The 15012-nt window shown below is 29.3% G+C and overlaps 1 protein-coding gene across 2 annotated transcripts in view; it reads right to left on the bottom strand.

Moving 5' to 3' along the window:
• The window catches only part of FucT6 (alpha-(1,6)-fucosyltransferase 8), a 120951-nt gene that overhangs the window by 42598 nt on the left and 63341 nt on the right, over positions 1 to 15012 (bottom strand). The window contains exons 1-2 of one of the 2 annotated variants that reach the window (XM_075376665.1): positions 13796 to 13840; positions 3364 to 3547 (exon numbers count right to left, since the gene is read on the bottom strand). In XM_075376665.1, coding sequence (XP_075232780.1) covers positions 3364 to 3479 — 116 coding nt within the window. In that variant the 5' untranslated portion in view covers positions 3480 to 3547; positions 13796 to 13840. Of the gene's footprint in view, positions 1 to 3363; positions 3548 to 13795; positions 13841 to 15012 lie in introns of those variants that run through there. The other variant, XM_075376662.1, reaches the window with a different exon arrangement.

Raw genomic sequence — 15012 nt, 5'->3', positions numbered from 1 at the left:
ACTTATGGGGAACAGTAAGTAGTAAAGTGATTTCCTATTACCTTCTTCACCGAGCTGAATATACGGGATGAGCTATTGAAACGGGCGATAATAAATATAGTTTTTTGTAAGTAACAACAGATTCTTCCTTGTACGACATTTAGTGATAAGAGGATTAGATAGGTGAATGATGTGTTTGTGAATAATTCATTCTGCAAAATGGCAATAGTTCTATAGTTGTACAACAGTTGTTTCAATGCCACTTCAGTATCCATCAGAATAATGCAGTGCCATAAGCCACTTCATCCCATTAAATTTTATAAGTCTGAAGAAAATGGTTCAAGATTGGACAAGAAATCTACTATTAAATAGAGGAATGTACACTGGAAAACATTAGCACCAAAAGAGAATCTACAAAGCCCCAAACAGTCTGTCCCTAACTCATCATTTGCTTTAGATGGTTTGCTTAACATTAGTATTCAAAGAACTCTTCATATGAATTTAAGCAATTATCTGTATAAAACCAAAGCAGTGTAGATATTAAACGATACTGATGACATTGAACCATATGACTTTCAATTGCTAACTCTTCAATCTTATACGTATTAACAAAGATTATAATGAATCATATTTCCACTTATTCACATATGTGAAGAAACAAAACTTCCAGTATCTTTAGGGTTATTTGATGACAAACAACTCTAAATAAAAACATCAAGAACTACTACTCCAATGAATAAACGACTGTTTTCAAATCACATTATCTGCAGGCATGACAACATTTCTTGATTAATAAGATCACCAGAAATCACAGAATCCAATTTTTTTTTAAGTATTTGAAAACTAAGGAGATACACCCTAAAAAAACACTGAAGACCTCAAAAAAATATCTGTCATAAAGTTTTATATGCACAATTCTGTGCATATTAATATATGCACGATTTAAAGCACAAAAAATCAACTTGAATGTGTGACTCAAAATGGTAGCCACCTTCAGTATGTACTGTTCAGAACTCAGAATATATATAAGACGCAGTTAAATGCTACTAAATAAATTGAAAAAAATATGAAAAAATAATTAAATTGTTAAAATCACCTGTTTTATTGGCTCACCCATTAATATACATATTATCATACCAAGCTAAACTGCAAGTGATATTCGGTTCTAATTAATAACTTCACTTTGTTCACTACAAACTGATTATATAAAATGAACATTACTGGGCCAACTGTGATCAGTGCTTCTTGAATGTAACAGTCTTTATATATATCACATCCATAGGAATGACAGGGATTTTTTGATAAATTAATCTAACCCTTTTTTGTGGAAAACAACATAATATGTATACTGTACTGACTCAATAGATGTGTTTAATTTACACTGTCACAGAAATAAATGAAAGTATAACTACAAACAAAAGTATTTATTACATGCTCACATATACAGTGTATGTTTAAAAAAAATCTGACTTGTGTATTACATATACACATTTTTTTTTAATGAAAAGTAAATAAAATTTTATTTCATTAATAACGTCTGATATTTTTTCTTTTCTTGTTGTTATTATTGAATTATTATTTATTATAAAGATTTTTTTACAATCGCAGATTAATAAATTAATAAATCTATAAATTTAAATTAAAAAAAAAAGAAAAGGAGATGAAGTCGGATCTGAATCGATGTGCCGTCCCATCGTAAGCTCCATATTTCATTAATTAGAATTTTATCTGGCTATAACTCTGGAACCAATGAAAATAAGTACCACTTGATATAAAATTGAAAGGATCTCAATGAGGGCTATTACTGTAGTCCAAAATCCAAATTTTTGGGATTTTGGGTTTTTTTTATACACTTTTGGTCCAGTCGATTGCAATAAAAAGGGGAAGTGCAAATATTAGGTGCAATCCTAAATCCTATATTTCAACATCCTACGGCTAATCAGTTTTGAGTTATGCGAGACATAAGTATGTAGATGTCACGCCGAAACTAGTCAAAATGGATATTTCCGTTGAAATCTGAAAACTGAAATTTTTCGCCATCACAATACTTCCTTTAGTTCATATAAGGAAGTATTTAGAGCAAAAACAAAAAAAAAACAAAAAAAAACAGAATATTACATTTGCTAAAGAAGGGGAATAAATTTTTTTTAAATTCTAAAAATATTAATTTATGGTTTAAGGTTTAATTCGATTTTCTCTAAATCTAACACCCCGTCTAATAAGTGGCAAACAAGAACTTAAAAATTTTTTTAAAGTTTTTCTTTATTTAAGGTCCGTAGTTTATAATTTTGGAAAACTGTAAACATATTTTGATAGGCCTATATAATATCACATATAAAAAAAATTTTAAAAAGATATATTAAAACTGAAGGGAGATAAAATAAAAAGACAAAAAAATTCATGTATTTATAATTCAATTTTAAGAGCTGGTGGTTGATTATTTTGAAAAAAAGGTTTTTTTATCTATTTATACAATTTAGTTATAAAATCTGCCAAAGAAAACCTTTTCCTAAAGGTGCCTCTTAAAAAATCAAAACTGGTTTTATTGCGATATTCCCAATCCCCTAAAGGAATTTTGGGAAAAAATTAACATGATCAATACCCCACATTTGGAATTTCTTGAGCCAAAATTTGGAAAAAACACGGTTCAGTCAATCTGAGATATAAGGCCAAAAGCATGCAATACAAATTTCTATATACGTACGCATATACATCCTTACATAAATATTTTTTTTTTTGTGTAGATGAACTAGATGGACCCTAAAAAACATAAGATTGAAATACCAGTTCCCCTATTTTTTATACGATCATCATATCTTTCCTTTCAATATAGCTATATTCATCGGGAAAGTAATATAATACATACGCAAGAGAGTAAGTCAAAAAGTAAAACAAAATCATTAATTGTTTTTGAGTTATGCGAGATACATACGTATGTACAGACATCACAGTGAAACTAGTCAAAATGGATTCAAGGATGGTCAAAATGTATATTTCCATGGAAATATGAAAACTGAAATGTTTTGCGGTCCCAACACTTCCTTTACATTGTACATGAAAGTAAAAAAAGTTAAAAAAAAGAAAAAAGGAGATGAAATCTGAAGACTGAAATTTTTTGCCATCACAATACTTCCTACAAGGCAGTAATGAATGTTTAGTTCTAAATACAGAATTAACAGTGCATACCTTCACTTTTAATTTTTTGCTATAATATGGGGAATTTATGTATCTGATGTATGATCATGAGACTGTTTGAGGGTGAATACATTACAGTTTGAAAAACAGTAATGATAAAGACAATGATTAATATTTTAATACACAGAAAGAAAATAATTTAAAAATAAATTATAATTTTTCCCACATTTTATGTTAAGATTGACTTACCTTTTATGTTCAGCACCTTCTTCAACAATTTTATTTAATGTATTGGCAAGCTGTGGTGAAGATTCAATTGCTTGTTTATGAGCTGCTTTAACTTGTGCACTTATGAAATACCACATCTCATCAACTCCAGTCTTTATTCTTCTTCTTAATTTTTCATAATGTAAACTAGGTTCACCTTTATCACCTGTGAAATAATACAGAACATATTTTTTTATGAAATTTAAAAATATTGTATAAAAAATTAGTATAAATAACAAATCATATGAAAATAAAAAACAAAATTTAACAAAGCATAAATAAAAACAAATGGTAACTATATAAAAATGTACATAAAGGAATTTATAAACAAAAATTAAGAATAAAGTAAAATATAAACAAATCAACATTCAAATTAAAGAGAAGCTATTAACAGTACTGTAAAAGATGGTTAAAATAATGTCAATCCTATTCTTATTTAAGAAAGATAGATTAATTAAAAAAAGTAGATTAATCAGGAAAACACATCACACTGAAACTGGAAGATTTAGCTATTTATACAGTTTCACAAAGGATGAGAGAGGCAATACAATCACAATAAAGCAACCCAGATATCTGATGTAAACCTAAGAATTAGAAAGAAACTGACTTATAAAGATTGAGATATCAAAGAATGCCAATTTTGATTGATTCAATAAATAAATACAAAAAATATTTTGAAAATTAACACTTTCCAGATACCATAATTTTTTCTAGGTATGTGTACTGCTTTTTAACCAAAATCAAAAAGAGGGAGAAGGTTTTCAATTCAACCAATATTTTTTATATTATTTTCACACCTAACTCTTCATCATATAAACTTATTTTGATAATTCTTCTTTTATTCTGAACAGGAAATTCCTCTAGTAGGTTTTGTTATAACAATATATGCACACCTTTTTTTAATCTTGTTTTTGTTGTTGCCATTATTATTTCTAATTCTGATATTCTAAGTATTTTTATATGTTAACATAAGAAAATTACTTGGATAACTTATGAAAAAAGGTAAAAAAAAAAATGTTTAAATTCTAGAGCCTATCGCTTAACAAAAACGAGGGAGTTAGAAAACATAGGATGCTAACTAACAGGAAAGAGAAGAAGATGTAAGTAATTGATGATAAAGTTTGAGCGTGGAATATGCGACTGAAATTTTACAATTTATGAAATAGATAACTCCTGATCACGATTTGAACCTAGGACTTTCTGGATACAAGGCAATGATGCTACCACTGCACAAGTAACATCAGTGTATTATGTAATTAACCTCAATTTAAAGAAAATTTAATAATTATGGAGATGTAGTACGTAAAGTTCAATATACAAAGGGGGTAAATCAATTTATTGCTTTATACTATCTTTTTTTTTTCTTTTTCCTGTTTAGCCTCTGATAATTACCATTCAGATAATACTTCAGAGGATGAATGAGGTTGATATGTATGAGTATAAATGAAGTGTAGTCATGTACAGTCTCAGTTCGACCACTCCTGAGATATGTGGTTAACTCGGCCACCAAAGAACACCGGTATCCACGATCTAGTATTCAAATCAGTGTAAAAATAACTGACTTTACTAGGACTTGAATGCTGGAACTCTCTACTTCCAAATCAGCTGATTTGGGAAGACGCGTTCACCACAAGACCAACCCGGTGGGTTGCTTTACACTATCTGTCTCCATCTTTTTCATGACTGTCACATATAAAAAGCATCAAAGATATAAGTGACAAGGGTATATGTTCAGTATACAGCCAGTTATTGTAATGAACCCAATGAAGGTGTCAGTTATAGGACTGAAAATCACTTTTATTTCAGTGGGCTTGGTATGGAACTATACATAGGTAAACAGCACGTTCAGTTCAGTAGAAAGGCAAACTTCTTAATTTCACTCTTCAATTTCCTAAGTAAGCCTGTCATGGTATGTTTGTTATTTCTTGAGAATTGCTAATGCGTTGTTATGCTACTCCAATATTATAAGTGATTTATAAACAAAACAAAATAAGTTTTACGTCAAGTCACCTACATTTGTTAGATTATTGCAACTGACATAGTTAAATCAAAAATACATTGAAGGTTTAATTTCCAAATAAGATTAAAAAAAAATAAATAAATTTAAAGAATGAATAAATTTTTAAAACAAATTTAAAAAAAAGAATAAAATTTTAAAAACATGGAATGTATTTTTTAATGATTCCAGAAGATCTTATTGACGTCTAACACCACTAATAAAGGAAGAACACAATAACTTCCAAAAAGATATCCAAGAAGTACTATTGTTCATATTTCAAAAGGGAGAAGTTTTTAAAATCTGTTTAAATGTTTATTTACTTTTTCATTTTTTCAGTTTGTTCGTTATATTTATTATTACACTTTTTAATGTATAAAATGAAGGTTTATGGTGGATTGGTCAAGTTACATTATACAATAAATAAAAAAATTATTATAAACAATCATAATTTTAAATTAACTTCTCAGAATATGTTGTATTTCTGAAACTTATAAAAATCAATACAAATCCCATAGTAACTCACACAAAATATATAATTTATTAAAATAAATGACAAATTTATCACTTACTACATTTAATTTTTTTTACCCTTGTCAAGTACTTAAACAAAAATCTTTGCTTCATCATAATAGAAAAAGTGGGAAAATGCACAAACAGAAGAAGGTTTAGGAAATATAGAATAATGAACTAAGAAGGGAAACTGAAAAAGCTAAGAAAAAGTAGCTCGAGAAAAAATGTACAATGATAGAAACATTGGAAAAAGGAAGAAATAAGGTAATATGTAAAGAAGCATCAGAAATAGTTTTTAAAGAAAAACTGGGAAAGAAAATGTATCAGATAGAGGTAAAGGATGAGAAAACACTTAATGAGAAGGAAATAAAAAGGAGGTGGGAAGAACACATTGCTGATTCATCCGCGTTAGGAGAAAAGTCAAGAGAAATAGATATGGGAGTGGAAGAAGAGTACAAAGTTCATGAAGATCAAAATGGGTACAGTGTTTTAAAAAGTGAAATAAATAGACAATTAAAATGATGAGAAAAGGAAAAGCTGAGGGATGTGATGAAATACCAATTGAACTGTTCAGAGCACTAAGAGAGACAGGAAGTTGTTATGACTAGATCTATACAATGGAATACTTGAAGAATGAAAGTATTTGGGATACAATAATAGTACCAATAGAAAAGAAAAGAAATACAAAGAAATGCGAAGAACATAGAATGATGCTTAATGCAGCTAAGGTACTATTAAGGGTTCTAAATAAATTGGATTGTAATGTTAAGGAAGATAAGTATGGTTTAGAAGACGTGTTTGGAAGAAGGGATGTTATAGGGCTGCTAAGATTAATAGGTGAGAGATACATGGAAAGGAGGCAGAAAGTGTATGTTGCATTTGTCAACCTAGAAAAAAGTGTTTGACAGAGTTAAATGGGTTAATTACTGCTAATTTTGGTAAAGAAATTAGTTGACTGGAAAGAGAAGCGCCTAATAAAAAAGCTATACTGTAACCAGGGAATAAAAGTAAGGGTAGGAGATGAAATGACAGGAAGAATACGGATTGGAAGGAGAATGAGGCAGAGATGCTGCATGTCACCAACACTGTTTAGTATATATCTGGAATAAATAATTAAATGCTGTCTGAATGGGAAAAGAGAAATATAGGTTGGGGGAAGAAGAATAGAATGTATACGTTTTGCTGATGATATGGCAGTACTGGAAGAGTCCAAGTAAACTAAATGAAATGCTTGATGACTTAAATGAAGCTTGCAAAAGCCAAGTATGAGGATAAAAGAAGACCAAATGTATGGTATTGGGTGGAAAAGAGGAGAGAATTGAGATTATGATAAGAAATGAAGTTTTAGAGCAGGTGAAGAAATTTCAGTACTTTATAACTGATGAGCTGATGGGAGCTTTATCACTGATGACCTGACCTGCACGGTAGAGATTAAAACAAGAATATCAAGACACAAGCAGATATTTAATAAGACTGCTCTATGGAAAGTTAAACTTAGTGTTAAGGAAGAGATTAATGACATTTTTTATTTGGAGTGTGATGAGAAAGACAGACAGTAAATGAACTGAGGCTTTTGAGATATGGGTGTTGTGCAGAATGATAAATGTCAGAAACAAATGAAGAAGTATTAAGGAGAATCAGAGAGAACAGATAAATGCTAAATGTGATTGAATATAGGAAAAGGAACTGGCTAAGGTATTGTATGAGAAGAAGGTGTTCATTAGTGGATGCAATAGAAGGCATGGTGAATGGAAGAAAAGGAAGAGGAATGAAGAGATTTCAAATGATGGATAGGATTATGGAAAAGGAAAAATATGCGGAAACAAAGAGGTTAGCAAAGGATAGAACAAGGTGGAGAGCAGCAGACGTGACAGGACCTGCCCTGATTGTAGAACAGTATGAATGAATAAATAACAATTTTCTTTAATTATGATAAATTTATAAAAGTAAATACTATTTAGTACTTATTTTTACATTAAAAAAAAAACCTATAAGACTTCATTTCAATGACTGAAACAAACAGTAGTTTTAAAATTTATGTTCTTAATTTATTATTAAAAAAAAGCTGTAAGATGCACAGCTCTTGATGAAAATACTGAATGGGAACAAACAGGAAATAGCAGTAAGTGGTAATTATTTAATTAATTTTAATAAATTAATAAATACGTTCTGCTGCTCAGATGCAATTTGTAAAAACGAAAAAAAAAATTATTTAAAAAATTAAAATCTTTAAAATACATCAAACAAATTATATAGAATGAGAAATTCTTTTTAAAATTTTTAATTATTGTAACATGACACTATATAGAAAGCAAAATTAATAATCAATTTAAAATAAAAACTATGATAGTGATAATGCAATGTAACAATAACCGTCTGAAACATATTAGCAAATGTTACATTAATAGATTGCAATGAATACTGTGAGATAAGACAATACATTAAAATTGAAATGGATAAATTTGAGAGCTTAAAAATAGATAATAAAATCAAAAAGAAGATAGTGTTATTTTTAATATCCATTACAAATATTAAATAAATTTTAATAATAATAACAATCATGTATTTTTTTTCATATCGACAACAACTGTTTTAGTTAATAAAATTTAATTGCCATTTTAATGATTTATCATCTAATAAAATACTGAATTATAAAATAATAAACTGTGAGTTCGGGATAATTAATATTTCTCTGATACAATATTAATAGTAATTAAATTCTGAAAGTAAACCAATTGTTAAAAAATATTTATTACCTGAAACACTATCTTTTTTTACTTTATAAACTAAATAAATACTTTATTCATATCATAACATAGTAATATATTATATAAAATCACATAAGGAATAGCAGGTGTGCTATTCTATGGGTAACAGAAAAAGGGGTTGGATGAATGAAGAGAAACCATAAGTAAAATTTTTGATTACAGCAGCATTACAAAGTACAAAATTGATGAATAAAAATATAAGTGGTTATAATTCATATTAATACATAAATGTAATAATTATGTGAAGTAACAGTGATGTGACTGCATGTAGAAAAAATAAATTGGTGCAAAATAAAATGACAATTTTCAAGTAATTAACTGATAAATATATGAGTACATACTAACGAACATATAGAAAATTCTGATTCACCTAAGCCAAACTTAAGCAGAATTATTATTTGAAAGAATCAACAAATATTGATTTGATTCACTTTAAATATTAGTAGAATTCTTTTTTTAGAGCATGAAACTTCTCCCAGTCTGTTCCATTCTGCCTTAAATGACTATCTTACTTAATACATCCCTTGTAATTTTTCTGGCAAATAACAAACTTCTACAATTTCTGATACACCTACTCCCTTATCATATCATTCAGTTCCTCATTATCCTTTTGTTTCAAACTAAATTGTCTCCTAAAAATACAGCATACTAATCAAAATTTTTAATTTGTCTCTGCAAAAATTCCTCTCTACTTACTCATTGTAAGACCTCTTCATGCCAAACCTTTTCAACCTAACTTATTTTCCAAGACCTTTCAGTCACATTTCAAAGGCTTTATTCTTTTCCTGTTCATGGTTTGCTACCACAAAGCTATGTACTCCACAGAAATGCGGATCTTTATGATATGCCAACGGATTGATTTAGTGGTGAAACTTTTCATCATAAATCAGTTGATTTCAAAGTCAAGAGTTCTAAGGTTCAAATCCTAGTGAAGGCAGATAACTTTATATGAATTTGAATACTAGATAATGGATACCAGTGTTCTTTGGTGGTTGGGTTTCAATTAACCACACATCTCAGTAATGGTCGAACTGAGACTATACAGAATTACACTTCATTAACATTCATACACATCATCCTTATTCATTCTCTGAAGTAATATCTTACGGTGGTTTCGGAGGCTAAACAAAAAAAGAAAGAAGGATCTTTATGGTGGAGTGGTAGCATCTCGGCCTTTCATCTGAAGCAGTCTTGGGTTTGAATTCTGGTCAGCCATGACATTTTTCATATGATACAAATACATATATATATATTCAATTTCATATTCCCATGGCACAAACTTCAAACTTTTGTAGTGAATTAATCATAATATATATATATATATATATATAAATAGACTCTTTAGAAAATAATCGAATTTATTTTTTTTAATTTTTATTATTAAGTTTACGGATTATTGATCTTTGTCCCCTTGAAAGTACTCCTCTCCCCACTTTTTCCAGTGATGTTTCCACTTCGCCAAACAGTCCTAGATAGCTTCATTTGAAATGGCCTTTAAGGTCTGTGATGAATTTGTTTTAATGTCATCAATAGTCTCAAAACAGTGTCCTTTCATCATCAATTTTAATTTTGCAAATAAGAGAAAATCACAAGGAGCCAGGTCTGGCGAGTAGAGAGGCTGAGGGAGGACAGTCATATGATTTTTGGCACAAAACTGATACTCAATTGACACTCAAATGACAAAATACTGACTGACACTCAATTGATAAAATTGAGTGTGTGGGCGCATTGTCATGGTGAAGTAACATGAGCTGTCTCGCCACAATTCTGGTCTCTTTTTGTGGATTTTTTCACATAATCGTCATAAAACATCTTGATAGTACACTGGTTCACTGTTTCATCTTGAGGCAAGAATTAAAATGCACAATTCCATTAAAATTGAAAAAAAAACAGAGAGCATCACTCTGACATTGAATCAAGACTGACATGTTTTCTTGCGGCGTGGAGATCCTTTGCCAATTCATTGTAATGATTGAACTTTTATCTCAATATCATAGCCATAAACTCAGCTTTCGTCTCCTGTTATGATCCTTTGCTTAAATGTTTCATCATCATTAGCTTGTTCAAAAAGTTGCAGACAAACATTCACTCGATGTTCTTTCTACTGTTTGGTCATCAAACAAGGAACAAACTTTGCTGCAACTCAATGCATATTCAATTTTTCAACCAAAATGTCATGGCATAATCTATTTGCAATGTTAATCTCTTCTGCAAGTTCTCTAACAGTCAATCAGCAATTTGAAAGAACCATATCATTGATTTTCTGGACAGAGGTGTCATCAGTTGAAGTCGAAGGCCTTCCTGGTTGAGAGTCATCTTTAATTGACTGATGACCACTTTTAAATCATGAAAACCATTTGTAAACCATTGCATATGGCCCAAATCATCATATCTGTAAGCTTGTTTCAAAAGGCAAAACATTTCTGTAAAAGTTTTCTCCAGTTTCAAGCAAAACTTTAGGTTGTATCATTGCTACTGAAAATTACACATTACAAAAATTGCTACTACCACTTAAATATGTTGCACTCAAATAACAACAACACAAAAACTAAACGAGATATCAACAATCCAAAAACATGTAGTTAATGGGGAAGTTATGCGGAATATCGCATAACTGAATAACGCATAAGTTATCACTGGAATATATCTGTTAACAGGTAATTAAAAATGTTCGGTTATTTCCTGAACAGACCTTGTACTTAAGAATATCTTTTTTATTCCTAGATCTGAATTTTATACTAACAGACTTCTTTCTGCATTAAGATTCTTTCTTGTGTCAGTCTGCTAGCAGTCCTAGATAGCTTCATTTGAAATGGACTTTAAGGTCTGTGACGAATTTGCTTTAATGTCATCAATAGTCTCAAAACAGTGTCCTTTCATCATCAATTTTAATTTTGGAAATAAGAGAAAATCGCAAGGAGCCAGGTCTGGCGAGTAGGGAGGGTGAGGGAGGCCTCCCAATGTTTATCTTCTTAGTTTTACCCACTAAATAGACACATTTTGAAACATCCAGTGTATTAAGTTATCCTGTGTTAATATTTAATTCCTCATTATCCTCCTTTCTGTTACAACTCATCTTTGTTTTATTTTTATATTTTAATTCATATCAAATTTCTCCTAGCCCATTTTTTACTTTTAGCAAAAGAACAATGTCATCAATGAATTTTTAAAATCAGTTTTTTTATTATTTACTCCACTATCAAATTTGTCCTTCAATATCTAGTGATTTCTATATAGGCTGAAAGGCAATGGTGGACAGACTACACCTTTCTCTCTCTCTCTCTCTCTATATATATATATATATAAATATAGAGAGAGAATAGGAAATCCTTTTATTTGTTAAAAATACAAGAGAAACATAAAAGACTCTTTCATGTAGCTGAAGTTACTATGCTGAATAACATTTACATGTTATATAACAATAACAAAGTAATAATTAATAATCAAAAAAGACAATTATTACCATAGCTAAGTTTTCTGATTTGGTAAATAATTTATCTCACTTGACTTAAGTTTCAAAATTCTCATTCATTAATCCAAGCTCAATCAAATCCTTACATTACAATTAAAAGCTGCCTATAAAATATTATGTATTTTTCATTCCCTCTCACATCATATAGTTTTCCAACTGTTTTTCTTTCTTTCACGACACCTGGTTAATTTTCTGATAGCTGTTTCTGTTTTTATCAAATGACAATTCTTGTGAAGCAATTTCTCAAACTACATCTCTTTACCAACAAAAAATGTGAAAGTACTTTATCTTGCAATGACAAAGAAAAATGTGCTTTCATTATCTTCAAATCTGAATTTAAAATATACAAAGGATTTAAAATAACTGAATCAAAGGAATGAGTTGACCATGAAAAAAAAAGGCTGTGGAAAGATTGTTTAAGTACAGTCTGATAATGAAAATGAATGGTTCTGTATACCCTCTTAAATATATTCCTCCTTATACTGGATAAAAAATCCACATGTTGAAAGCATATCCTATGGATAAAACACTTGCATACCTTTACCTCCCCAGTCTCAAATATTCCCATTAAGTGTCAGTTTTGATCTAAACGTAAATTTTCATCTATAAAAAGGCATTTGAGCTTCCTTGACTGATTATTGGTTTTACGAATAAAGGTCTGAACCTACTAGGCTTTTAAAATTGAAGATGCCAGGATCTAAAAAGATAGTGGATCCTTGGTGTCTGGAAAAAGGAGGTTGCTAATGGACCAACTTGGAAAATTTGTTCACTATCTGATAGCTGCACAATAAGCCTAACAGTCATTTGTACTGATTGGGTGTAAATAGATATCTCAATCCTGGCCCAAAAACAACTCAAAATATTGAACTAATTTGAGTAAATCTGCTGTTACTCAAACTAAGCAGTAGCAAAAGAACTTCCATTTGACTCATTTTATGCAATGACATGATTTCAAAACATTTTAAAAATTAGCTATAAAATGTAATTTTATCAAGAAAACAATCAATATGTAAAGGGATTACAATTACAACTGTACTAAAAGCAAGTTAAATAAAACAAAATGCTGACCATTTTGAAGTCATTTTTGTCAATTTTGAAGTCATATTTTGAAGTATGGATTTTTTCAATACAGCTATCAGAAAGGCTTTTTCACCTTTTTTTTATTTTTTAAAACAATGATGAAATTGCTGTAATGTAACAAAATTAATCTACAGGAGAATAAACTGATTTAATTCAACTGTTTGCTACCTTACACTTGCATTAATACAGAAATTAACTGAAAAAATATATCTGTACTGTATACAATACAATCTGTATTGTATATAACAATTTTTTACCATGATAAATATTTCAAAAAAATTTCTTCTCTATATGGACTGACAATATTCAGAACTTCCGCTTTAATTAGTGTATGTATCATAATTACATAAATCTCAAGAACATTATAAAATTATATCAACATACAATTCCAAAAACCATTTAATACAGTTTTAAGGATCACACTTAACAAGTTTCCAGGTATTTACAATTCAAAAGTTATATGATTTTAAAAAATAAAGGAAAATTCAGAAAAAAAATACTAGTAGGTAAAATGGTTAAATGGTGGGTTTTATTATTTCGGATTTTTGGATTGTAATAATCACACTTCAAACACACTTTACTTACAATAATTTTTATGTGAAGTGTTTCTAATTTAACCACACAGCAAAATAATATGAATTAAGACACACCAGCCATCCATCTGTAGTAAAAAAAAAAGTCTGTCATATATTTAAGCTATAGCAAACCTGTTTAATATTTAATGCAGGCAATAACAAATTAGGGGTAGATGTGATGCAAAATTATTAAATTTTTACATATTATCATCAGTTATTAATCTAATTTGCTATTACATAACACCATATTTACAGAATCCTTTAAATTGTAAGCAACTGGTTAGTGATAAATATTCTCTACTCATATAAAAGCACATAGACAATACCATATAATCAAACAATAAAATACGAAGTAAATACACTTAAAAATCCAAATTACATGTATCTAAAATAAACAAAATGTTCAATAAAGGTTTCATTTATCCTCTGGAATTTTTTATATATTCAGTAATTTATGATAACATGACATAACACATACAAGGTATGATAAAAAATAACAAGAATTTTAATTTTTATCAAAAAGAATTTACTTATTCTACTATACTAATATTGTCCCCTTAAATGTAAATTTCCTAGAAATGCAAAAGATTTATGGCAGAATTTCTTCTAATTCTCAAAACATTTGTGGAAAGAATTTTTTGGTTATCAAATTGTTGTCCTTTTAATGCTCTCTTAATCAGTGAGAACAAGAAAAAACTGCAGGGTGCCACGTCTGGAGTATATGGAAGCTCTAGCATCAGTATGGTATTATTTTAAGCTAAATAATTATGAATTAAAAGTGGAGGGTGAGCTGGAGCATTACTGATACAAAAATCCCAGAATTCTTTGTCCACATTTGTGGTATTTTTCATCAGGTAGTCTCATATAAATTGTATAAAACTACTAAGTCTTTATTGACCATATAATGTTGATGAGAATTCATATCAGACGGCACACCATTGTAATAATAAAAAAAAATAGTAAAGAGAACGTTAACATTAGATCAAACTTGACAAGCTTTTTCTGGTTTTGGTTCTTCAGTTAGCTTCATTGGGATGAACATTCATTTTAATACACTGACTGTACTGTATTTATGTTTCGTCTGTTATGACAACTTTAAGTAAAACTGAGTCATCAGTGATGTTAGCTAATAATGTTGTGTGATGTTGCTTTTGATGAAACTTGAACAGTTAAAAAAAAATTTGCTGATACTTGTTCATACCCAAAATGTCAGGCAACACTGTTACA

The sequence above is a fragment of the Lycorma delicatula genome, chromosome 10 (genome assembly GCF_047948215.1).
Source record: "Lycorma delicatula isolate Av1 chromosome 10, ASM4794821v1, whole genome shotgun sequence".
Lineage (NCBI taxonomy): Eukaryota > Metazoa > Arthropoda > Insecta > Hemiptera > Fulgoridae > Lycorma > Lycorma delicatula.
Note: the sequence above shows the minus strand (reverse complement) of the source record. Positions and strands in the feature narration are given on the sequence as shown.